The sequence below is a fragment of the Poecilia formosa genome, unplaced genomic scaffold (genome assembly GCF_000485575.1).
Source record: "Poecilia formosa unplaced genomic scaffold, Poecilia_formosa-5.1.2 Scaffold746, whole genome shotgun sequence".
Taxonomy (NCBI): Eukaryota; Metazoa; Chordata; class Actinopteri; order Cyprinodontiformes; family Poeciliidae; genus Poecilia; species Poecilia formosa.
This window is the reverse complement of record NW_006800685.1, coordinates 1-24,984: the sequence shown is the minus strand read 5'-3', so window position 1 is coordinate 24,984 and position 24,984 is coordinate 1. Positions and strand designations below refer to the sequence as shown.

Sequence of the window (24,984 nt, the reverse complement as noted above, 5' to 3'; positions counted from 1 at the left end):
GTCAGAACGACTGATTTAATGTTTAAAATTATTTCACCACTCAGGCAAAAAAAAAAAAAAAAAGATACATGTACATTTTAAAGACTGAAATAAAAAAATAAGCACAAATATCACTATTTTTAAGCACTTTTCCAAATCATTTTTTAAAATGACTGTATGTAATGTACATATTTTTAGAACAACAGTTCTTGCAGTGACAAGTGTTTACCATAAATTAACTTGACCTCCACATGGCACAGTAGGCTCTGCAGATAAAAGATAGACATTTTTTAAGAAAGAAAAAAGAGGTCTCTGCTCACATTTTGCATAAACTGCAAGTTTATGCAAAATATATCTCATGCAGTTTTGGGTAAAATGTCCTTATTCTTCATTCAATGAATTTACTCACTGGAGAGTATCCAGAAATTTCACTTATGTAGCTTTAGTGTAGTAAAAAGGTGCAGTGAAACTAATCCTAAAAGTAATTTTCTTCGTATTACCAGTCAATCTAGACCAATTCCTAACAGATCAATGTATTTAGTTTATGATTCTGATTAGATTTTTTATCTTTTTTTGCCAACTAAGCCTCTTTGGGGATTGGGTTTGCCCAGCGTGCTGTTAAACGTGAGAACCACCGCTGTAAACCGGTGTCAATTTCTAAGCCGAGACTCAGAAGGGAAGGTTGTATTTATCTTGGCTTTTAGTTGAGGAGTGGTAGTGTTTGAGTAAAACCAGATATACCTGTTGAAACGGCAGCCCTGCAGAACAACCTGAGCCCTGGGACCAGCCCAAACACGCAGCAGTGCGACTACAGCACAAGTGGAGGAGGTATCGTTATCATCTGCCGTGACCGTGCAATGGAAAGCACTGCACAGAAATGCTCAACTCTTTATGAAGAACTTAAAAAACATTAAGATTTATAAGTACATTTATTGAAAAATACCTCAAATGTATAAAAGATAAAAGCTTTTGAACAAACAACAAGCCAACATTTTACAAAGAAGCTTTACAAAAATACTTGTACACATTTCTTATTCACAAAACACATTTTGGCACAATACGGTGGAATGGTCCGAACCTTTACAGAGGATTTCAATTAAACTCTTCATAAGCTGTGTCGATCTAACACGTTGGAATGTGCCCTATTAATTATTAATAAACTTCCGCAAAGTCTGCCAAGGTTTCTGTTTTTGGACTTAAAACAATGATAAACACAAAGAAAAACAGCATGTAAACCTTCACAAGGTAATGGAGAAAGCCAGTGAACTGCTTTCTCGCATATCAAATATTAAAAGAATATCAAAAACATAAACAGCACAAATTACTCAAATATATTTTTGCATAAAAAGAGCTTCCTGTTCTGATGACTTGCAAAGAATGGGATGGTAAATGTTAAAATGCTCTGAAGCATTTGTTACTAGACACTGGGCACTTTGGGTATTTAAATCTTAGTTCTCTTTTTTTAAAGGTTTTGTTGGCTCTAGTGGCCTTTATTTGAAAGTAGTTAGACAGGAAAGACGATAATGAGAGGGGGAAGACGTGGCAAATGTCGCCAGGCCGGGAATCAAACCTGCGACCACCATGGGTCGGTTTTGCCCCTGCGCCACCACAGCACCACAAATGTTACTTCCGTTTAATATGAGCAAAGACCCCTCTAATAAATGGGAAAAAGGAAAAAGAAAATACAGCACCAGCACTTATCGGTTTTCAGAATTTTGTACCATATATAAAATATGTAAAACAAGGCACAATTTCTTTTTTAAAAAGACTCACAATGACGGACAATGCAAAGCAAATACTTTACTACATAACACACAAATCATCACTTTTGTCCCAATTTCTTGCTAAGAGAAAAAGGCTGTGTAAAACATTTTAACCTGCAAGAATGGCTGAACTATTTCCAGTTTCAAATAAGCAGATATCAAGATTGGATGAGCTGACTGAAGCCGACCGGTGGCTACAAAGACTCCAGAATCCATGTTTAGGTGAGTCGGATGCCCAACACTTGCTCCAACTCCTGCTTCCTCTGCTGCACCTGAAACAAAGATGGTTTAGTGCAAAGATGTCATAAATCATCATAAATGTTCTCAAAGGGCCACAGTGTACTGATAAAATCGGTTAAACTGTTGAAATATAAATTAATTCTTCAAATTAAATAATATTGAACATCTTTTCAGTCCATCCAGAATTTCCCAATTGTTTTGGTCTTTTTTTTTGCACTATAAAAGTGTTTGTGGTAGTAATTTAGAAATATTTGCGACTTTTTATTACTTGCCATATCATTATGGATAATAACTCAACTTTAAGTAAGGCTGAGGCAGCTGTTTGGTAGAAGTAAGAAACCAATCCAATGTTTTTCTCCATTTTTGTGAAAAAATCTGCAATAAACTTACAATCATGCTTTAGCACAAAAAAGTGCAGGGATTTGTTGATTTTGTGTGAATTTCCGCAATAACTCACAAGAAACTGGAGGGACTGATTTATGAAATTTGGCAGTAAACAGACAAAAACTGCTTTGAACTGATTGATAAAATAATATTTATACACACTGTTATCTTGACGGCTCTTTTTATGTGTCACTTTAGAGCCTAGAGGGCCACATAAAAAGCTACAGTGAGCCAGATTTGGCCTCTGGGCCTTGAGTTTGGCACATGTGGTTTAGAGTCTGCAAACAGTAACAAAAAGCAATCTGCTATTTAATCTGCCACTTTGCTTAAATTCAGCTTATTTATACAGCAACAATTCACAACACTTAGCCATTAGGCACAAGATCAAGATGATAAGAACGGGGAGGTTGGTGAATGTTTTTAAAAAATGAAACTGAGTCTAAAATAGCATTAAAATTTACATTTAGGCTATCAACTTTAACAAACACTAAAAACAGTGATAGTTTGTACTTACTTTGGAATAGACATATCTGCCCACTGCTTCAGGAACCCAGGGTTCCTGGTAGAACTCGGTTCTTCTCTCTTCTTCTGGGTTTCCTGCTACGTCGGTCATCAGCTGGTGGAACAGAAATGCTTCATGAACACAGTGAACCATATTCCAAACCTACAAAAACCTTTACGCACAAAGCTTGAAACCTGGAAACCTGTTTTTGTGAATAAAGGCAGCACAACTGAAGAGCAGGAAAACAAATGAAATGCAGACAGGTTAAGCCTTTAAAGCCCAAAATTCATAGTTGGTGGGCGAAAGGTTTTACCTCCTGACATGTTTTTAGACGTTTTGTTTCAAGTCTGACACTCCTTAGCTGGAGTGTAATTATTTTCTAAACTATGATGGATTTGAGCTGTCTAAGCATACCCTCATTATGGGTTTGGTTGAAAGTTTTGTATATATTGGATAAAGTGTTTTCGCTGACATCACAGTTTGCATTTCATGAATGCAGGCTGTGTTCCTGTGTGTGAATGTTTTCTGTAGTCCTGCTTAAAGAAAACGGAGCAGCTGAGAAGCTTTAGATTAATTTAAACCATGAACTTCAGCTTTGAAATGCAATGAACATTAGAAATTCCTGAGTAACTGAGCTAAATAATTAATTTACAATAAACAATTTACAAACTGGAGAACTCTCTTTAGTTAGTTTTAATTTGCTCCCTAATCAAGCCTGATTAACTCCCGGCACAGGAGATTGCTTTATCTACGTCTAATGCCAGCTAAAATGGAAAGTTAAATGATTTTAATTTTTCGTATCATTATTTGCAAATAAACCTCTTAAAGAAGCTACACTACTCTTTTAAACATTTACAGAGGTTCAAAGATAGATACTGAGTTATAGTAGTTTTTATTTACAGTTTAGTTTAATTTTGTTGCGACTTTTTGTCAAGTTAGTTTGTAGAGCGTGTTTGCTAGTTTTTAGTAGTTATTAGTTAAATATTGCTTAGTTTTAGTTTAGTTTTTATTAGTTATAGTAGTAGTTTTTGTTTTTCCATTCTTTGGTTAATGTTTTTTGATGCAGAATTCAAAAAGGCCAAAGTATTGTATTGTGATTATCTGTATATCTCGACTTGGAACAGAAAATACAGTTTTCAAAAAATTTATTCAATCATTGTTGAACCACCTACTGACTCTTCCGTTTAATCCCAACTTTTGCAGTCGCCATTTTGCAGACAACGTAGAGCCACCAGGAGGATTAAGGGCTAATAATAATTTATATCATTTATACAGTTTAACTTCCACGCAGTATTTAAAAACCATTTTTAGTTTGTATTAAAATAAGCTTCTATAAACACAAGAGATGTTTGACTGACTAACATCCAACAAAGACTCCTGTGTTGTTAAGCTGGTAGAAAACTTTACATTTATTTACCTTCAGATCTCTGCACTGGGACTTCAACCAGTCCTTGATGAACTCTTGTGGATTATTGCTGAAGCTCAGCATGAAGTCTCTCTCCGTCTTAAGCTGGTTGATGTATTCAATCGTTTCATGGATCTGTAGCAAGCAGCAGAGAGGTTTCACTCTAACAGTTTTATGATAAAGATTAAAAACGTTTGGGGATTACTATTCAGGTCCGACCTTCATTTCAAGAGCAGCAATTTCCTGTTGGTTGGTGGTGGAGGACAGGAAGCTGTTCATCTGGCCTTTCAGAGGGTCGTCCACCTCCACGTCGATATCATAACAGGCCGTTTTCTTCTGATCGGTGGGGTCCACACTATTCAGAGGAAACATGCAGGTGGAGAGCTGCTGCTAATCAGGGTTTGATTTAAAAAGAAAAATCAAGTTCAGACAACAGGACAGTTTTCAACTGTCCCTCATTTCAGGAGAAATGTATATTAAGACCCAAACAGAGATTGGACAGTAACTATTCCTTTACCTGATAATGTGATTGATGATGATGGGGTCGGGGTGGTGCAGCAGGCCTGCTAGTTTCATGGGAATATCAGAGAACTTCATGCGTGGACAGCCGAAGATCTGAGATGTGTCACAATAATCAATCAGTTAAATGCCTCAGAAAGGCAAACATTTGTGCAATACAAGACAAGGATAAAACTGAACTTCGTGAATGCCAGCTCTGACAAAACTAAGCTGGGACTTTTGGGCCACAATCCCAAGAAAACAACACCGAGCATCACCAAAAGAACACTATGCCCAGACTGAAACATGCAGGTGACGGCTCCAAATATCTGCAAGAAAGCTTAAGTTGAGGAGGGATTTCCTTTTTTGGTATCACAAGGAGTCAAAATCAACAAATTTTACAAGTTGTAAAATGGTTGACATCTAAAGCCATCAGACTTTGTGGCCTGACCTGTCTGAAGTAGCGGTTGCAGTTGATGTACTCCTTCTCGTGGCTATCCTGCAGCTTGTTATTCTTGATGTAGAGCCAGAGAGCTTGCATGATGCTGGCCCGAGTCTGCGTGTGAACGCCCAGAAGACGCGCCAAGCGAGGGTCCAGCTTGTACTGCGGGGGCTGAAAAAGAGAAATATTGGCCAAAAGTGAGTCCTGGTCGACAAAAAATATGTTAAACTATGACAAAAAGAGCAGCGGCAGAGGGGGTTTTGCTACCTGGTGGTCAAGCATGAGCAGAAGAGTGCATTTGACATTCACATCGCCAGGCCTTTTCACCTGGAAACCATCCGTCTCCTGAGTGGTGGGCATTCTGTGCCACTAGGAAAGAAAAACAAACAAAATTCTCTTAAATTACAATAGAATGGGTGTAAATTAGAAATTCTGGGTGAGGAAAACTAGTGGAAACAAACCGGAAAAGACTTGCAGTGAGAGATTGTTTTTACAAAGCACTCAACTTTTTAAAAAAATCATTTCAGATGAACAATTGTTTTAAAAAAACAGTTCAGTAACATTAATTTACTCTCTCAATTTCACAACTTTATTCTTGTAATTTTATTATTGTTATTTTCTTAGCATGGTGAGTAAGTATTTGTAATTACTTATAAGTACTGAAAGGCATGTAAGCTGGTGTAAACATTGGATATCTGCTTCTTTGGATGTTTAAACACTGTTTAAATGAAGAAAATGCAAAGAAACCACTTCTTTTCACTTAATATAAGTTTTTATTGCGAGATAAATCCAAGTGAAGCTGGATCATCGCTGCGTACCTCTACTAAGTGATTGTCGGGTCCATAAAGCTCCTTATCGAGCTCAATCACCAGACTTTTGAAGAAAGAGGAGAACTTCTTCTTCTGCTTACCAGGCTGAAAAAAAAAACAGAAAGAGACAAAGAAAGAAAGAGAGAGAGCAGAAAGACTGTGAAAAGCCAGCACAACACGTTGGCCTCAGTGTTTCCTTACTCCGCAGTGTCGGTCCACAACTGCATTGTTTAGCTCTGACCACATCGGGAGTGAGGAACCAAACTGTTGAGTAGAAAAAGCTGTTGCACCCCCCCAGCCTCCTCGCTGCCCTGTCAAAGCCTGTTTGCTCAACGTGACCCCTCTCACTCCTTCCCTGACATCCCCTTTGCCTTTTTTTCACTTGCGCCATGCGGCGCTCCTACGCATGCCTGAACCAATGAGCAAGAGGGAAAAAATTAACAGAAAGAAAGAAAAAAAAAAGAAAAAAGATCCATCTTCTGTGGCCCCAGATGACACAATGAGCCGGGCTAGAATTGATGGAGGGAGGGGAGGCATGTCAGCTCTTGGTATGCAACGGCCAGTGGTTTCAATTCCGCGTTTCAACAGAGAGTGTGAGCTTGTGTGCGTGTGTGCAAGTGTGTGAGAACGTTAGCTGTTGTGGGGTGGGATAGGGGAAAGCTGTAAACGCACATCTGGCTACGCGGTCTGAGCCAAGGACCAACTGCAACTCGCAGGAACACAACAACAGGGAATCAGAAGGCAGCGAGCGAACGTCCAAACAGAAACGAAGAGTCCGGTTCCCCAGCTGCGCCGTCCACTTACTTCCTCCAGGAGTTTGCCTTCCACTCTCAGCTCCCAGGAGGACACTTTCTCAGATTCCTCTCCCTCCGGCTTGCTGGGAGTGTAAGTGTTGGAAATGTAGATGCGAAGCTTGCGCTTTTGCTGCATCAAGAGGAGAAAGAAGAAGAGAAAAAAAAGGCTGTAAATTCAGGCCGGCGTAACGGCTCCGACGCAACAGCTGTTTATTAAAACCTGTTTCAGATAAATGGCAGCATGAGTCAAAAAAGCCTTAAAATAAAGAGCTTTCCGAGTCTTAAATGGAGAAATGCAGGAAAAATCCAACATATTTTTTGGTTAGGAGAAAAGAAGTTCTTTAACAAAACAATACGAAGTGCAGCTTTTGAATTAGGGACATTTATCGCATCATTCATCATTTATCACGATAAATTTACCGTTTTTACGATGAATTCCAATTCATGATGCTTAAAAACCCTGAAAGCTTTTCTTGTTGTCAGGACTGATGATGTTTGCTCAATAAAAGCATCAATAAATATGAATCCAAACGAAAAACATTACAACTGGGAACGTTTTTAAAAGCATTATTTATATTTGTGGAGTTGTGAATGCTGTCACAGTCGTAGTTACCTCAAAAAGATGTAATAAAATAGATCTTATCATCAGCTTTATATTCTGTAGTGTTTCACAAGGTTGGAGCAGAAAGAGAGGAATCTTTCAACACTTCTCTCCAGACTCATTAGTTCTTCCATTTGTTCTTTTATCAGGTTTTCTATCAGATTTAGACATGATGACTGAGAGGTGAATGACTTGTTTTGTGTCTGCCAAACCATTTTAACCATATTTTTGGACAGATTTCTGCTAAAGAACCCAATAATGACCAGTTTATTGGCACCAGGTTTTTATTTAAAACATCCATGAAGCTATGAAGTCTTTGGGGAAAGAAACAGATCCACAGCATCACATCATGTCAGGTCACATTTAGACTTCAGGGAAACAGAAAATCATCGATTATTTCATCAAGAGTTTCTAGAAACTCTGATCAACTTTAAAAAAAAACTAGTTGGCATTTTACCAGAAATGTTATGTAGAGACGACGCTTTAGAATGTGAATAATCAGTTTATTATGATCAAAGTTTATTTTTCCTAATAATCTTCTGTAGATTGAAAGCCCATAAAGTCATTGGAGGTTCTCTCAGCTGTTTGATTGCAACACTTCCAGGTGATAGACTGAGCCGAATCAGAATATATCTGTTTTTTTCTTAGATTATATTAAGCCTGAATCTAAGCAGGAAATTCATCAATATTTATGCATCAAGTCCTTCTTTTGCATAATCAATAATCCAGTGATCCAAAGAAACCATGCAGGTTTTCAAGTGGTTTTATGATTTGGATCATAGCCTCAAATGTGCTTTTATCTAGACTCTATTACACATTAATCTCAGTATCATTTCACAAATAATTCCTTTAAAATCTAGACTGCTCTTTTAATTCTAGACTAAATGAATCGTTTGCAACTTGAGATGAACTAAGGACTTGTTCCTGTGAACTCTTCTAAATGCTACTTCATGGAAAGTTTTCATCTCATTGCTGAATCCCAAACAGATGTTCCTTTGAGAAAAAAAAAACAAAACAGCATTAGTCCGCTGTTGTCGCCGGTGGACAGCCAGAGTTTTCACACTGCAGAGTTTATTCTCAGAATGGATCAAAGATCTTTCCGTAACCCAACAGTGATCTCTTTCACTTTCATTCAAAGCCCTTTGAACCACATGTTGGTCAACAACAACAAATTTGAATCAACCGAAGATCTGTTATGCAAATAATAAACCGACAAAGAAATGCACATCTGGAATATTTCTAATAATCTTTGATTCTCAGACAAAAACAAGCCCAGCAGCTCTTCTTAACTCGAGTTTCTGCTGCTTGAAAAGCCTGAAATCCACAAAAATAAGTAAATGAAGAGGAGATACCATGATCGGCTTCTTGATGGCCTCCTGAATCTCCATGCGTTTCCGAGCGATGGTCTGATCCAGCTTCCTTTCAAAGGCCAGAAGATCCATGTAGGCCTGAGACTCGGGGACCAGGTCTCGAATCTAAACGCCGAGAAAAAGGCGAGTTTTTATGAGCTCGTCATCTTTGATGGGTTGTTTTTACTTATGACTGTTGGGTCAAACATATACATACCCTTTGAGGAAGAACCTTGTCAGCCATTTTGCGCCTTTTTGCTCTAAAACGACCAGAAAAGAAACGGTGAGCTCCCTAACTGACAGGAAACAAGCCCTTCTATATTGCGTTTGATCACTCTTTGGTTAACCAATTTAACAGGAACTCAGTAAAACACCATATTTGATTATCAAATACTGGGGAATAACTTCACAGTGCAATCACACGATCACAGCCAACGTTAGCCCTTTATTAAATCTTCCTGAGGTTTCTACTGATCATTTGCTGCTCAACACAAGAGCTGATCTGTTCTTTTAATCTAATTATACAGTAACTCCCCCCCCCTTTCATTCAGGATGGTGCTTTAAGCAGTTTGGCGTTCCTTAATAAACATTACTGTGTTGCTAAATAAACCCCAGAGCGCAGCAGATTCATTAAAGCCGATGCTGTAAATGTCGTTTCACGTCGCGGTGCAGCACTTTCATAAGCATGGCGTCACCAAGCGGTTTGAAGTCAAAAATAGCCTCTTGTGTCTGTTGCTTTGAAAGCCAAAGGCCAGTCATGAGACACTGGGCTCTTCGTGTTTTAACACTGCAGCCACTTTCAGGGATTTTCTTTAGGATCATGACTTTAAGGAAACACACACACACACACACAAAAAAATCAAAAATAAAACAGTTTGATGATCAGAATCACAACTGATTTCTGAATGGTAGGTCAAAAACTAAGAATCCGATCTTTTTTTCTGATCAGTGAATGCACCAAAACTAAGCCAGGTCACTGACGGCAGCAACCTTCAGTGTAGAAGTTATTACTGAGGAAAGAACATCCAAAGTTAGCGAGATGTTTTTTTTAATTTACTACCAAAATTGAAGAGTTGGACATGAGGAAGCTTAACGTAAAGTATAAGTCTATAAACTCTCCAGCAAATACACACACACACTGATCTTTGCAGTTATTAGTACTACGCTAACAAACGTTTAAAACGGCACTCTGTAATCATTTTTTTTAATCTGTTTACCGGCAGAGCTGTGTAATACCAACTGCTCTCTCTCATGCACACAAAAATGTAAATAGGTGATAATTGACTATGACTGAGAGACTCCTTATGGCTTCTTTATAGTTTTAAAAAGTTAGTGGAGGAATCATTGTAAGTCAGCTTTTTTGTAGAAAACAATTAACATATTTTAACATGGAGCTTCTACAGTTTTCAATCTACAAAAAAATATAATGAGTAACTGTCTTGGAAAAGAGAAAAGCAGATATTCTGTAAATATTTTTACCACTGCGTCCTGATTTAAGGGATTTCACTTTGTAGGTTTTCAGTCATACAGACAGAGACAACACTGTAGAGCTGAAACGATTAAACGCTAACGATTGATTATTGAAATAATCATCATCTAATTTAGTACTCGTGAATGATCGGGAGTATACAGATTCAAAAAGAGGCTATTTGCTGAAAAAACATTCAGCAGTAACTAAGCCAAAACTGTACAAAATATATTTAGAATTTAAGATAAAAATACTTTTGTCTGCAAATATGTTCTACCCTAAACTGTTTGAGTGGCAGATTTGGTTTCACTTGGTTCAAATTCACTAAGGGAATTTTATGTTATTGTGTTCTGGGGAATAAAATTTTCAAAAAGGAATTTGTTTATTTGCCTCTGCTAATGTTTTTCTAATATTGCATATAAAAAAAGCTTTTTTCGATTTTTGTTTTAAAATCAATCAATAGAATAATCAATTAACATCCTTGTCCTATCATCTTATAGAAATTAAATTTTTATGACAGAACTTCCAACCATTAAAAAATTAAGTATCTTGATGTTATTGATACTTCTTTAAAAGAAGTCGTAATCCGCTGAAATCTATATGAAACCTTTACAAAAGTGATCAAATAACTGCAATACTCCTGATTGTTTTCATTTCTACATATTACAGAAAAAAAATCACTTTCAATTATAATACTTAATTTACAAATTATGCAGCTGAACTTGTTTTACATAACTTACCCTCTTCTTGGGCCTCCCAGCGCCTCCTGCTGCTGCTGCTGAAGGAAGCGCTTCCTTGAGGCGTCCATGCCGGGATGGCCCATGCCTGGACGCATCGGAATGCTGCCACCACCGTAAGAAGGGCCCGGCATCTGTCCCCCCATTGATCCTATGAGGCCCCCCAATCTGCTAGGGGGCATCCCAGATCGCTGGAGTGAAAAAAAGACGGAGATTGATGAATAGAAGTATTGCAAAGCTAATGGTATAAAACTACAGATCTGTGCAAAAAAACATAAAATAGGTCAAACACAAAATGTATAAAACATAAAATAGCAGCACAGAGTTTTAATAGCTCGAGGCAAAAAGCTAAAGCATTCTGCTGGTTCTGCACCTGTAACAACCATTCTGAGCTCCCCTCACTATCCTCTGCAGGACTATTTTCTCTGCCGTACCACAGTCAGAGTAAAACCATGATTTCAAGTTTATCTGTAATGCCAAGACATTTTGGCCATCTAAACCCTCTCTTCTGTTGGGAAAAAGTTAATATTTCTAATGTTGAGTGATTTCTATTAAATCTGATAGCTTTAGTTACTCGGTTGGTCTTCAAACTCCTTAAAACCCACTGTAACTTGTCCCCAACTCACAGCACCATCTTTTACCATAAGTTTCAACGATAAATAAAAGTGTAAAAGTGTGATTTCCTCTATTATTTGATACAATGGTGTGGTATTGAACATTCCAGTTTTCATTTCTGACAAAAGACATATGAAAACCCAAGTGTTGATCAGTGCTAGAATCGATAAATAATCTTCTCTGGGAGTTTAATGGTTGAAGGTCTTAACCCAAACTAGAAATGGTTTAATTGGGGTTTTAAAAATGACAAAAAACGGAAAAAAAGTCTCTAATGACATGAAGTAGAAGGTAGCAGAGTGACAAGAGTTTTTAAGGTGTTGAGAATATTTGCAGTCTTGGAAAATGGACAGTTTTCTGCATGGAAATTAAAGGAAATGCAATTATCAGTCATTAAAACTACAGTTCACAAGCCATTAGCAAAATCACTGAATGCAGGTTAGCTAAAATGGAAGAACAAAAAAAAAAACTAAGTTTGTTCAATTGAAAACTAATACTTTATTTTACTAACTACATGTATTAATAAAAAAATACTTCAAAATTATGCCTCAAGGTTCAACTTATTTTAACTGAGGTCAAAATAATTGTTGCTTATCTGCATCAAACTAAATTAACTAAATTCTGTTACATGTTTTTTGTTTCAAATAATTCAGCAAATACAGTTGTATTGTGAAAAAACAAAAATATGAATGGTGGATGTTTATATATTTTGGACAGATATTTTCAGGTTTTAAGCTGAAATGTTATGAGAGTGTAGAACATGTGTCTTTATCTGATATCAAGAAAATAACTGAAGCCCCGCATGTTTTAACTGCCAAAATAAATATCTGCTGTGTTTGTGCATGCCAGTTTCAACAATATGAACCCGCAGATGGTAGAAGTGGGATAATATATGCAGGCTTGCCTGGGGGGCAGATGGTGGTGATGATAAACTGTTATTTTCACTAACTGACAGGATGCTAAGGGCAACCACGTGACTTTCTCCTTCATACCTGAACAAAACATATTTATTTTATCACTTTTTTATATTTAATTATATGCAAAGCATCTTAAATTTCAGTAGAAAAACGATAAAGTCACAGTAAAGAGTTGCGGCAATTTAACAGATGGCAGGAAAGTAGTGTAGAGCTCTTTTAAAGGCGGAAGTGCCATCAATAATGTGGAATTTTAACACATCGAAAATTAATTATTCTTCTATAACTTTGTATTAAATTCAGAGTTTAATACAAAGCAACTCAAATTATAAAACTGACTTGATTCACAAAGTAAATGGAGGTTAAATATAAAAAAGGAAGTTCAAACCTGGTGGTATTGGGGAGTGCTGGTCATGCTCCGGGGGTAACCCGCGGGAGGCTGCGGCATCCCAGGCATCCTCATGCCCGCGATATGGCCAACATTCATGGGGCTCACAGTCGGATTCATCTGGGGAGCCGGGAAGCCCCCTCTTGATGCCATCTTCTGGATCCACAAGTGGTTTAAAAAAAAAAGTGACGGAAACTCAAGGAGGTTTTGAATGTGTAAATAAAAGCCCGGAAGGCTTTTAAAAAAGAAGCGCTCAACGCGAGAGAGCCTTCCGCCTTTCCTCCGCGGAGTTGACAGCAAACACACCGTCAACGAAAAGCTAGCCGACGTTAGCTCGTTTCCGACCGTTTCGAGTTCCGGGTTTTTTTTTTTTTTTTTTTTTTTTTTGCGTCTGTAAAGCCCCCTCACTTCCCCACTCACTAACTCGGGGCTGACTGTTGTTCCTCACCTCCCGCCTGTGTTTACCCTCCTGAACATGCCCAACTTACACCGACTTGACTGCCTCACCAGGCGCCTTCTCCAAAGCGCCTCACTTCAGACAAATTCAGAGTCCTAAAGCCAAATCAACTGCTCGGTCTGAGCACTGCCCACCCACGAGACACCAACGGTGCCTTCAAGTACCGTCGGAAATATCGAATGTCGTCAGGCTTTCCGTTCAGTTCCGGTTTTTGTTAACGTCTTCACCTTTTTTCAATACAAAAATGATCCAACTTATTACTCTTTCAAAGTAAATATACCTAGTTTTCAAAAATAATGAACGGAGGAAACAATTAGAATTAGCAAAATTTTCTATTAGCTAAATGCCTCAATGAGAGAAATAATTGACTTATTACTATTATCTTTAAAAACTAAAGTTATTTCCTCTGTATTAGGTTGCAGGGGTTGTATTAGGTTAAAACTCATTTTTATTCTTTGGCATTTAATTGATGTATTGTTTTTACTCTGTTTTGTCATTTGTGTTGTCGTTCTTGTACAGCACTTTGGTGCAGTTTTATACCTGTTTTAAAGTGCTATATAAATAAATTTGACATTGACATTGACCTTTAAGCTGTCAAAACTTTTGGGGTTTTCACAATACTTTTGGTTGAACTCTCACTTATTTCTCCTGACAGAACCCATCTTGCTGGATTTACATTTCAGACAATGGAACAAACAATAGATATGTGAGATGTTCAAAGCTTGTGATGTTGTTTTGGAACCGAACCCTGTTTTAAACTTCTCCCAAAACGTTCTGCTGTGTTTCTTGTTTCATAATCCCATCTGCTCAATAATGTTCTCCAACAAACCTCTCGAAAACTTCAAAGAACAGCTGGATTTATACTGAAATAAAATGACCCACAGGTGCTTTCTATTTACTAAAATGCCAGACTTCTGAAGGTACTTTGCTAGATTTTATTTATGGGTAAATGGGGCTGAGTGCATATGTTGTCTAGAGCTGAAAGTGACTCAGGTATGACTGGGTGAACTGGTTAAAAACGTTATTCTTTTGGGACGGAAAACGGAAAAAAAGAACCAATTACTTAATTTGTACAAAACCAAAATAGAGTCACTGTGTGAGGAAAACTACTGCAATATGTTGAGTTTATTAGACTTCCACTATGGAGTGAGTCATTTTAAATTAAGATAGGGTCGAATTGGTGATGGCTGCCCCCTGTTGGTCAGTTCATTTTAGTCAAGCAAGCAGGAATCCTTCCGACAGGTAACAAATCATTTATTATGCTAGACAGATGAAAACAAACCGAGCCATGACAGCAGCAATTCGACTATTAGAATATTTACACTATCACATCACACCATGGACAAATGTGACCCTTTACAATGTAAACATGATACAAAGACATATTTGAATGCTAGAAAACAAGCTGAGTCTATCCAAAGAAAGAGAACCCAAAAGAAACCTGCTTTCTGCAGGCAACCTGCAGCCTGCGTGCAAAATCCGATGTTCATTCACCGAACATTTCAAAACCAGTTTCCTTAGGCGAGCACCAAACAGAGCTGCTCACGCCGTGAACTGGAAAACTACAACCCCGACAGTCAATGTGGAAACAAGACAAACCATTTCCAATGATTGTCTTTGACATTAGTTCTCGAATAATTAGATTTTCTTTTTTAAAAAAACAAAAATGAGGAGACGTCAGCTCACCTACTGCCTGATCTTTTCTGTCTTATGAAATAAAATGCTGTGTGCAGACTGTTGCACCAAACGCGGCCGTCTTCGCTTTAGCCTCTGGATCATTTCCAGACTCTTATTCTGTGCAGAAAAATTATACATGATGATATTCACTATTCAGGACAAAAAATATATATAATTAAACAAATGAGGAAAACATTGTTTGGTTCAATGATTCTGTGATTAAAACTAAAACAAATCCATCAAGAACAAAGTGGGAGGTTCAGGATTTCTTCTGCAGAGCAGCAGACACCACGAATGTCACCGATAACATCAACGCCAACGTCCGCCGGTTCGACAACGTAAAGAACCGAAGGGCTCCTGCTCTCCCTCGAGTTCTCCGCCTGTGTGTGTTCGTCTACACAGTTCAAGAAGGTGTGTTTGTGGCCAAGTGCGTTACTGAGAGAAAGCCTCGTCTTTCATCAGCATGCGGGGACTCTCCTGGTTTTCCATCCGCCGTCTAGGGCCCATCATGCCTGTGCAGAAACAAAAAGCAAGGGGTCGCTCCTAACACACAACATACACTGTGAGCTCTTTAGATTTCATCAATATGCACAAACTCTTTTCTAATACGGGATATTTGGAGAGGAAAAATAAATAAAAAAACAAAGCAGATCCTACGTGGTCAGTCAGCTACAAACCCATATGAAAGGTTTACCCCTGTCCATACCCACAGGCCTTGAAGAGGCAATGTACGAGTCTTTGGGCGGCGCATGAGCTTCATTGTCTTGATTGGTCTTACTGGCTGTACCTGGGAAAAGGCGGATAAAAGGCATTTTGTTAAAACATTCTGTTGCGACACATTTTTCAGGTCAAAATGTCAGACCTCTGCAGAATCTAATGTTAATGTTTCTTTGCCCTTCTGAAGATAATAGACAAATGTAAGAAAAAAGGTGCAGATGTTTCTGCAGCAGTCAGAGGAAAATGTAGACTTTCATGGAATGGACAGATGGAAGGATGGCGAGACTAACATGAATGGATACATGGTTAGATTAATGGAATGGTAATTAGAAAGATGGATGGATGGACAGACAAAAAAAATGATTGGAAGGATGGAGAAATGGAAGAATGACAGAGATAAATGGATGGATGGATAAAAAAGTGGACTGATGAATAGACTTAATATAACTTCTAGATAATAAGAATAGAAAATATGATCTTGAAATCTTATTTCTTCCACACATGATTTCTATTTCCATGCTTATCAAAATCTGAACAAAATAAAAAGTAAATACTTTTCCACATAACAGGAAGGAACCCCGTTTTACTATTATGTTCTGTTTATTATTTCCAATTTAATTTTGTCACAATAGGAACCTCGTTTACCTTTATTTTTTACTCTCTATGTGGGCATAAAAATCACACTTACAGGTCTCCATTTCCTAAGTTGTTAATAATGTATAAATTGTAAAGCATTCCATACAAACTGTTTCCATATCTTAGAGAAGATATGTTCAAAATGTCACCTATAATCAATGATGCTTTCCTCAAAATATTTAACTCTAAATTAGTTTTTTCCCCTATTTATCTTTTATTGCTTTGTTTAGTTGTTTTCCGTTTCTAAAGGAAAATTTGATGTACTCTAATCGCACATGTGATTTCCTATTTTTACTGCAATCTACGTTTTCAAACAGAGCTGATAGAATTTCACATGAGTTATCTGTGTAAGTAATAATAATAATAAAGATATGTTTACTTACTGCTTTTATGCTTGAATGATTTGGATCTTCTTGGTGAATTTGGATTCTGAGGATCAACAAAAAAAAGAAGAAAAAATAGAGCTACCATTTGGTTTGGGTTAAGAAGTCAGGACAAAAATTCTGAACACTTTCATGAATAAAACAGGTGATAAACAATATATATATTTAAGGGTAAAATAAAAGCACCTTATCCGACTTTCTTTTCTTTGCTGTAAAATAAAAAAACAGATGAGGAAAAACAGAAAATCTGCAGTGAATCAGTTTTTGAGGAACATGAAGAAAGTCCAAAGCTTCACCTTTCTTTTCTGCCCCGTAGGACCAGTCGTTATCGTTGACGTCGTCGTTATCTTCTTGGTCACTCTCCGACTTGTTGTTGGTGTTGTTGCCAGTAACTATTCTGTAAAACGGCGAAAGACGGCAGCATTACTTATGAGAAATGACCCAAAACAGATTCCAGGAAGAAACCATGAAGCTAATTCTGATTGTGGGACCCAATCAGATTCACAGATGGAATCGGAGATAAACACAACGTGAACATCTGAGAGGATGCTGGTCTGCACTTTGAACCTGCGGTTAGCTATGCGGCTGCTGTTGCGTCCCATCCCGAGGCATTTCTCCAGGTGTGGCGCGAAGCGAGACGCCGCAATGCTCCGGTTGCAGTTGGGACAAACGCACTCTTTGTTTTTCCATTGGTTGTACACTTGGCCGAACACGTCCAGTCCAGGCTGGTCCACAATTTCTGAAAGGGATTCGAATCGAGAACCGTGAATAAAACTGTCATCAAATCTCAAACTAAATACTTTAGGGAAAATTCTGCATTAAATCAGAGAACATTTAGTCAGTGAGGAAAAGAAAAATAATGTAGATTTTCAAAATTAATCACAGTTTTCACAATTTTTGCCAACAATAAATCTAAAACTCTTGTGAGTTTTAAGCAATTAATTCCTAACATGGATCTTCACTCAGCCATGATTGTTCCTGTAGTTTTAAACAGTTTCATTCATTCATTCATTCATCTGACTTCAGATAAGAGTAAATTATAAAGATTGAGACACATCAGTATTACGAGGGACATGTTTTCTTGCCATTCCTATTATAAACAACTGATAAGAGAAATATCCATTTTTTTACCCCAGATAAACAGAAAAGTATGGGTGGCAAAATAAATGTTTCTAGATACATTTCTAGTGAACAATTGTTCTTTGATGCAGCATTTCTTTACATTGAATACATTTTAAATAAAACTTGGATTTTATTTATCAGCATGAGATTATATTGGAGAACTGATTCATTTATTGTAGGGTTTTTAGACACCATTAACAGAATCAACACAAGTTTGTGTGCATCTGTGTATTAGTTATCATCTGCATGTATGTTTGTTTGAAAAACTCAGATTTTTGTGTTTGGCTTTTATTCAGTGATGCAATATAATCTTTTTGCAAGGTAGGACAGATTGTGCTCACCAAAGTCCCTCATGCTTTCTTGGTCCGTGTCATCCAGGAAGAAGTAGCCCTGCTTCACAGCCCGGTGGACCTCAAAGCAAAGACCCAGACATGCGTCCTCCACCAGGTCAGACAGGATGTCCTGAGCCATTGCCTGCCAGGGACGACATGCGGTACATTTCTGTGGCTTGTCTGAGGTGATAAAGTCTTAAACCCCTTCAAAATAAATTCTGTTTTTGCTTTTTTTTTTTTTTTTTTTAAAGCCCACTTGCAAGTTTGAGATTTAACCAAGTCAGACAAAAAATTACCTAACTGTAAAAAAATAAATAAATTCTGATTTCACTAATTAAGCGTTAAACCGTTTTTAAACCAACCCTACGTAAACATTTGTTTCCATCCAGTGTCACATAAATTTTTCTGAATATGGTTAAGGTTTGAACCCTGGTGGAAATGAAGTCTCATGCTCAAGGAAACGGCTCATCCTGGAATATCCCTGTTCATCAGGGAAGAAACCAGCTCATAGTATATTCAGCTGACGTGACCAGTTGCAGCAACCCCAGATCATAGTGCTTCCTCCACAGGCTGCGCCAGAAGCGCCTGTCACTCAGGAAGAGGGTAAATCTGGACCCATCAGAGCACATGACCTTCTTCCATCACTCTAGAGTTCAATCTTTTTGCTCCTTTGAAGGTTGAAGCATTTTTCTCCAGCTACCTTCACTGACTGAACAACTTTTCAGTCCTAATTCTTCACGTTGAAGACATAGTTCTAGTTCTAGTTTAGTTTTTCTTCGATTTGATCTCACCAAACTTTCCGGGGATCACTAAGGATTTTTTTTTTTCTGACCACATTTCTTCTTCAAAGATGATGATGACGATTCCCCTCTTTCGCTACAGTTTTTAACAACAAGTTGGACAGTTCTCAATCCACTTTTAAGAGTTTCCTTACAGGTTTTCTCTGCTTGATGCCAGAAATTTTACTATTCTTAATCAACCACAGGATGCCTTTTCAAGATCAAAGGAGACTTGCACTCCTTTGCTTTTTGGGGGGGTATCAGGCAGTGTATAGTATCATAGTTTGGGTGGGTATTTCTTTTTAAATCATGAATGAAATCATCATTTGAAAATGTTACTTTTTGCATTTACACAGGTCTGGTCTGATATTAAAATGTCTTTGATGACACCTGTTCACAACAATGCGTGTCTGCTTGTTGCTGCTTTCCACCACCACCATCATCATCATCATCATCACCACCGTACCTCCAGCTTGCTGTTGTCCAGGCTGGACACCGAAAGCTCCTCCATTTTCATTTGCCAGATCTACCAGATGAGCAGACGTTGTTGTGTTCATGCTGTAGCGCAGCAAGCATCGGCCAGAGCTGGGCTGCTGCAGGAGGGAAGCACAGTTAGCAGCACAGATGCCAGTCGGTCACTGAGAAAGGGATGCAGGGACTCACAACGGAGCAGAGGGCTGCTTCCCGCACTCACAGCCTGAGAACAAGCACACAGACACAAAACACGAAAAGGAAAGTCAGCGGAGTCCAAAACACGGCGCGAGTCCTCGACACTTCCCTGCAGCCCCGAGCTTTGCCATTCAATGAAAGGAGCTTAGCTTGAAGCTGGAGGAAAACAAAGAGCGCGGCTATGAATAGGCTGGAGGTAGTGAAAATACCAGGAGGTAACAGGAGAGGCGGCGTCCTGCGCCAACAGCTAATATGGCTACAACACAGAAGATGTACACGAGCGGTTGCAATTATAACAGCGATAAAAATATAGATATTTTTAATTGTTTCGCAGTTGGAAGAACATCCAACAGTAGCTAGGCTGCTCGTCCCTGAAGCAAGCACTGCTGCTGCTGCAGTGCGGCTGTGCGCCTCCCCGCTCCCTGGAAGAACCTCCGGCAGCCAAAATTCCGGTTCTCAACCCCCAAATACAGCCTTCCCGGCGGGGAATATCGCAACCGCGGTCCCAGCAAAACCTTAATTGAGTTTATTTACCTATTTCGACAGGCATCCATCTTTACTAAGCGATCAGGCAGAAACAATCACTCTCTGCACGCGTTCCACCGATGGCCTCCTGTGCCGCAGATTACCCGGCTGCTTTCACTTTGTTCGCCAATTCTGCTTATTTGAAACACCACCAGAAATAAAAAGCGATGCAATTAACACAATTCTTACTTTTCTTACATTTACAAGATGAACTATTAAGTTTAATGAAAAACCTAACTAAAATCATGCGTACTTTAATATGCACCCGTCTCAGGCAGAAGCAATCGATCTCCTCAGGAGTCACAGCTGCGCCTGAGCTGCACTGACTCCCAGCGCATCCACCTTTTAACAATTTAACGACCATTGATTAATTTAATGCATTTTAATTACGTCAGTTTCTTTTTAGAGAAATATAATAGCTCAACCATCTTCTGTCATGGAGATCGTTTTTAGTATTAGAAAAAACATTTTGTAAAATTTCACTGAATAAATTAAAAGGTATTTATGTATATTTATTTACAACATGTAGAAAATATTTTTTTAGGTGTATTACTACAACAAATGGAGGCAAATTATGTTAAAAATGGACTGCCACAGCCTGCAGCATTAGATCTTTTTTATACCAATAAAAGCATAGTTGGTTTGTTTGCTTCAAACTATGCATCTCGGTGTATATTTTTCAGTTGTACTCAACTCTTTGACCCATGTACTGCAATTTATTTATGAAACAGCAATAAAGTGATTTAAAGAAATAAAAACTCGGTGAACCGACTGAACTTTAAGTGAACTACATTTACAATCCATTCAGCTCAAGTAAAATTAAATACAAAATATCTGAAGTCACACTTATTGTAATTACAGGCAGCAAATTTTGAAAGTCGCATCTAAATTCCAAAACACAAATATGAGTTGTATTATTGTATAATCTGCAAAATAATTTACCTCTATTTTTTTTACTCTTAACAGTTCTGTTTTTTTTTTTTTTTTTTAAGAAAACTTCCACACCTCTTAAACAAAAACACTTAATTGGTCTTTAAAATATATAATTTGTCACCAAAATTACTTATATCTGTTCTATATTTTTCATTTAAAAAACCTACAAATCCCAAATTCATGTTTTAGTTTTTCTTTAATTATTATATCATCCCTGACATGACATATACAAAGTGATAAAATTAACCTAAATTACATTCCCAATTCCCCTCTATGAATATGAATTTAAAACAGTTTACATCATTTTAACCAAGAGGCGAATGAACTAAAATAAGCACTTGAAAAATGTAAAATTATCGTGGCGTGAACGAGGAAATGACCCTTTCTGTCCTACTGTAATTTTTCTTCTTACTCCCAGGAACTCACTCTAAAGCTATGAAAATATTCTTGATGTAGCTATAATAACGACAAGTAAACATTATTGAGAATATCTCTGCCACACAATGATGTAACTTTACAGGCAGCATTTTTTCAGCTCAGTTGATAAAGTGTTCATAAAAGTTTCCCTATAGCAGTGTATGAAGGTTCTGATTCCGTCAATCAGCGATGCATCTCAAACATGTCCCAGTCCTCTCCACTCTCATCCTGTGGACCAGAAGATGATAGAATTGAATCAATTCATCTTGTGACTCATTTAGAAAAAAATCCAACAATTCTTCCGAGGACATTCATTGTTTTCAACAGGAAGAACCATCAACATCACCTCATAACTGATCCAAATATCATCTTCACTGCTGTTGTCCGTGATGTCTTCGTCCTCCGAGTCCTGAGAACCAAAAACAAACAGGAAGCAAAATTACAGCTCAGCGTGAGAAACCTCTTCCTTCTCTCACAAGTCAAAAAACTGTCAGACAAAAGATCATTGGGTAGCGATCATGCATCATGGATGTGAATCAATAAGTCCAAAGTCTCCCTGGCTTTGTAACCAGACAAAGATTTAAAGAGGAGCAGCAAAAGCAAATGAGAAGGATTAGCAGAGCGCGTAAAGAACAGATGGTGTCATCCAGGAAATTTTAGAGTGGAAGATCGTCTCTGCTGGCCGAACATGGAGCAATTAGCATTATAATGACAGTCATAAAGCAGAGGCTTCTTCAGATTTGTTGCAACACTGACTGCTGTCCTTCCTGCCCACGGCTTCTCCATTTGCAAAAACTTTTTGAATACAATTGAATGACATGCATTATGACACTTAATTTCCATTTTAGATATAAAAAAACAACATTGTTTAACTGGATTGAATGTGTGTGTTTTATTCATATAACTTACTGAAGGTTGACTCGGATGTAGCTCTTCTCTGTTGTGCACCTGTTTTTGTTTGGGATCGAGGAACTGCAATTTCTGCAATGCAAGTTGGAACATGATTTCCAGAAAACCAACTTTGAAAACATTGGCGAATTTCAAAGTACTCACGCTGGGATTTTGTTTCAAATACTTCGTTTGTTCTTCTGTGGTCAGATTCTGCACAGAGAATGGAAAATAGATACATTTATCTCCCAGAACATTTGGGAAAAACCCAAAGCAAAGATGGACATTTGTAAACACCTTGAACCACTTTTGCAGGTTTTCTGAGTATTGTTTCATGTTTGAATGCATCTGTTCTTTGTAACGTTCCTTCTCCTTTGCAGGAAGCTTGTCCCAAAGTTTCATAGATTTGGCTGAAGACATCTTCTGATCTTTGGCAAAGTATGTCAATACAGTTCTGAAAAACAGAAAAACAGTGCTGAATTAGTCAAACTGAATCTTGTCAGGGAACATTTCGAAGGTTTTGGTCACACACTCACTGGCTGGGCATCTTGGGCTCACGGGGTGACGTCCTCTGCACAGAGTAAAATGTGTTTATGCGAAGTGAAGATCCAATACGATAGCAGCAAGTACAGAAGTATTCACACCTCTTCAACGTCTATTGGGATTTATTTTTGTCGTTTCAAAAAGTAATACTCGTATCACATAAATCCATTACATGTGGAGTGAAATATTTCAAACTATTTCTTGTATTTTTTTTTCTGTGATTATTTAAACCTTATTTCTTAGGATTGCCTGTTTGTAACACGAGTAACTGTGAAACTTAAAACATTAAAAATATCCATAAGCCAAGTGTTTGAGTGTATTAACAAGGAAACTAAGATTTCGTCTTACCAAAGGCTTTGCCTTCACAAATCCGATACCTTGTTCTTTAATGGTTTGTTGCTTCTCTGTCTCATCCAAGCGCTGAGGAACAAACAAACTGTCACACATCTCTTCCTGTTAAATCTAGAAAAGTCTCAACTTACATCCAAAGATTCCTTTAGCTTGGCATTATACTCATGCTTCATCTAAAAATGACAAAAAAAATACTTTTAGGGTATTTTTAAATCAAAACAACTACGTTCTTTTTTTTGTCCTATGTTGGTACCTTTAGACAGCGTGAGCAATACTCATCCTTCTCTGGTTCATTCAGTTCTCTCCAGCGTTTCCTCATATCATTGTGCAAGTCCGAACCTAATGAAGGTCTGTTTTCTGCAGCACTCTCCTTCATGAACAGAAACAGACCATTTCTGAAAACATGCAAAGGGACAGAAAATTAGACAAACGGCAACAAAAGTCTGTAAATAATGAGATAAAAGTTCTAACCTAACAGCACAAAGTTTGGGGCCGTTTTCAATGGGACCGAGTGAAGGTTTGTAAATATCAGAACACAATTATCAAACCTTCTGATTTTAAGCAGAATTATAATAGTAGAAATGCTCCCAGCAACTTCCTCAGATGTCTACTGCAAGCTTTATGAATGTTAGTGTTGAGAACATTAGACAAGTAAAAAATCTGCAGTCAGAGCAATCTCTCAATTTGGTGAATCAAGGAGAGATTTTCAGTGTAGAGTCATGCAAACAGGAGTTATTTCTGCAAGTCTCATTAAACTGAATTCGAGACTTTTAAAGGCCGTTTCAGACAGGTTTTGGACCCACCCTTTATGAAAAGTAATAAGTTACTTAAATTATATTCACCTTAATAGCTTAAGTTAAAACTGTAAACACATGATCAACAAAATAAACCAGTTCACAAGTTTTGCTTTTTCCTAGCTAAAGTAAAAAAATGTGACAAAAATAATCTCTTACCGAGGTGGCTTCGTAGGCAGGTCTGCATCAACCTGACAGAGAAAATTAACAGATTTATACAAGAGAGGTCAAACATCTACAGTAAAAACGTTTCTCACCCAGCAAATCGTGCGAACAGCATGCTGAGACAAGACAGAATAGAAGACTTACAACTGCAGAGAGTCTTGCCCTTTTAGATTTTCGAGGAGAGGGTAGATTGTTGTCTTTACTGAAAAAGAGCACACACACAAAAAAGTTTACAATATAAATTTAGATCAACCGCTTTGTTAAGTCAAGCCTGCATAGAGGGAGTTTTGTACCAAAGGTTGTCTGACTTTCTCTTGCGCTCCACACGTCCACGGGCGTGCTTCTTTTTATATCCGTCCTACAATAAAAAGTCAAATCTGTTAACTTTCAAGTCACTCTTATCAATGAGTATTTATTTATATATCCACTTCTCATAGTCTACCAATCTTCTAGAAGCACATCGTACACAGTAATGATTTCAGGGATTTCACAATCTTGCATCTTGGGGTATACTGATAAATTGTCCCGTTTCCTTCATTGTGCATCATCAGCCGATACTTAAAAGTGAAACCTAAAAAAACGGTCTGAAAAAATTCACCAACTGTCCCTTTTTGGTCTGCCAATTAAGCGCATGATAAGTTAAAATGAGTTTCATCATTTTCATTCTGATTATTAATTTTGAAGGGAAATTGATTACAGAATTTTCAAAGT

At 37.8% G+C, this 24,984-nt stretch overlaps 3 protein-coding genes across 8 annotated transcripts; all 3 read right to left on the bottom strand.

Moving 5' to 3' along the window:
- Positions 1-889: 889 nt before the first annotated feature.
- Positions 890-13,587, bottom strand: smarcd2 (SWI/SNF related BAF chromatin remodeling complex subunit D2). The gene is made up of 13 exons (XM_007542968.2): positions 12,886-13,587; positions 10,975-11,162; positions 8,984-9,026; positions 8,770-8,892; positions 6,827-6,946; positions 6,032-6,127; positions 5,481-5,582; positions 5,223-5,384; positions 4,791-4,888; positions 4,493-4,628; positions 4,286-4,408; positions 2,881-2,982; positions 890-2,014 (listed from the first exon to the last, which is right to left on the bottom strand). The coding sequence occupies exons 1-13, from the start codon at positions 13,036-13,038 to the stop codon at positions 1,961-1,963; spliced, it is 1,500 nt and encodes a 499-aa protein (XP_007543030.1). The 5' UTR covers positions 13,039-13,587; the 3' UTR covers positions 890-1,960.
- A 991-nt stretch (positions 13,588-14,578) lies between these two features.
- On the bottom strand, positions 14,579-20,527 carry atxn7l3b (ataxin 7 like 3b). 6 transcript variants are annotated; one of them, XM_007542959.2, is made up of 11 exons: positions 20,436-20,527; positions 20,192-20,314; positions 19,652-19,685; positions 19,455-19,581; positions 18,219-18,351; positions 17,323-17,494; positions 17,052-17,152; positions 16,942-16,964; positions 16,756-16,801; positions 15,714-15,806; positions 14,579-15,531 (listed from the first exon to the last, which is right to left on the bottom strand). In XM_007542959.2, exons 4-11 carry the CDS (start codon positions 19,503-19,505, stop codon positions 15,452-15,454), a joined length of 699 nt encoding a protein of 232 aa, XP_007543021.1. In that variant the 5' UTR covers positions 19,506-19,581; positions 19,652-19,685; positions 20,192-20,314; positions 20,436-20,527; the 3' UTR covers positions 14,579-15,451. The 6 variants fall into 6 exon arrangements, with proteins under 6 accessions (XP_007543021.1, XP_007543020.1, XP_007543026.1 ...); XM_007542958.2 differs by having other exon boundaries at positions 19,455-19,685; XM_007542964.2 differs by having other exon boundaries at positions 15,726-15,806; positions 19,455-19,685; positions 20,436-20,525.
- A 765-nt stretch (positions 20,528-21,292) lies between these two features.
- Positions 21,293-24,627, bottom strand: LOC103131341 (nucleolar transcription factor 1-like). Its single transcript, XM_016666592.1, has 12 exons — positions 24,567-24,627; positions 24,415-24,475; positions 24,268-24,296; positions 23,568-23,709; positions 23,446-23,487; positions 23,312-23,383; positions 22,957-22,991; positions 22,718-22,874; positions 22,586-22,633; positions 22,442-22,513; positions 21,879-21,941; positions 21,293-21,760 (listed from the first exon to the last, which is right to left on the bottom strand). The coding sequence occupies exons 4-12, from the start codon at positions 23,688-23,690 to the stop codon at positions 21,716-21,718; spliced, it is 657 nt and encodes a 218-aa protein (XP_016522078.1). The 5' UTR covers positions 23,691-23,709; positions 24,268-24,296; positions 24,415-24,475; positions 24,567-24,627; the 3' UTR covers positions 21,293-21,715.
- Positions 24,628-24,984: the final 357 nt, after the last annotated feature.

Coding starts and splice junctions, on each gene's coding strand:
- smarcd2 (XM_007542968.2), bottom strand. CDS start 13,038: ATGGCATCAAGAGGGGGCTTCCCGGCTCCCCAGATGAATCCGACTGTG. Junction 6,947..8,769: donor CCATCAAGAAGCCGATCATG/GTATCTCCTCTT, acceptor CTCTTGATGCAG/CAAAAGCGCAAGCTTCGCAT. Junction 4,889..5,222: donor GCAACCGCTACTTCAGACAG/GTCAGGCCACAA, acceptor GACACATCTCAG/ATCTTCGGCTGTCCACGCAT.
- atxn7l3b (XM_007542958.2), bottom strand. CDS start 19,505: ATGAAAATGGAGGAGCTTTCGGTGTCCAGCCTGGACAACAGCAAGCTG. Junction 17,495..18,218: donor AGAAAGCATGAGGGACTTTG/GTGAGCACAATC, acceptor AATCCCTTTCAG/AAATTGTGGACCAGCCTGGA. Junction 15,807..16,755: donor ATCATTCAAGCATAAAAGCA/GTAAGTAAACAT, acceptor GCCTTTTCCCAG/GTACAGCCAGTAAGACCAAT.
- LOC103131341 (XM_016666592.1), bottom strand. CDS start 23,690: ATGAAGGAGAGTGCTGCAGAAAACAGACCTTCATTAGGTTCGGACTTG. Junction 22,875..22,956: donor GAGCCCAAGATGCCCAGCCA/GTGAGTGTGTGA, acceptor TCTGTTTTTCAG/AACTGTATTGACATACTTTG. Junction 22,514..22,585: donor ATTTGAAACAAAATCCCAGC/GTGAGTACTTTG, acceptor CTTGCATTGCAG/AAATTGCAGTTCCTCGATCC.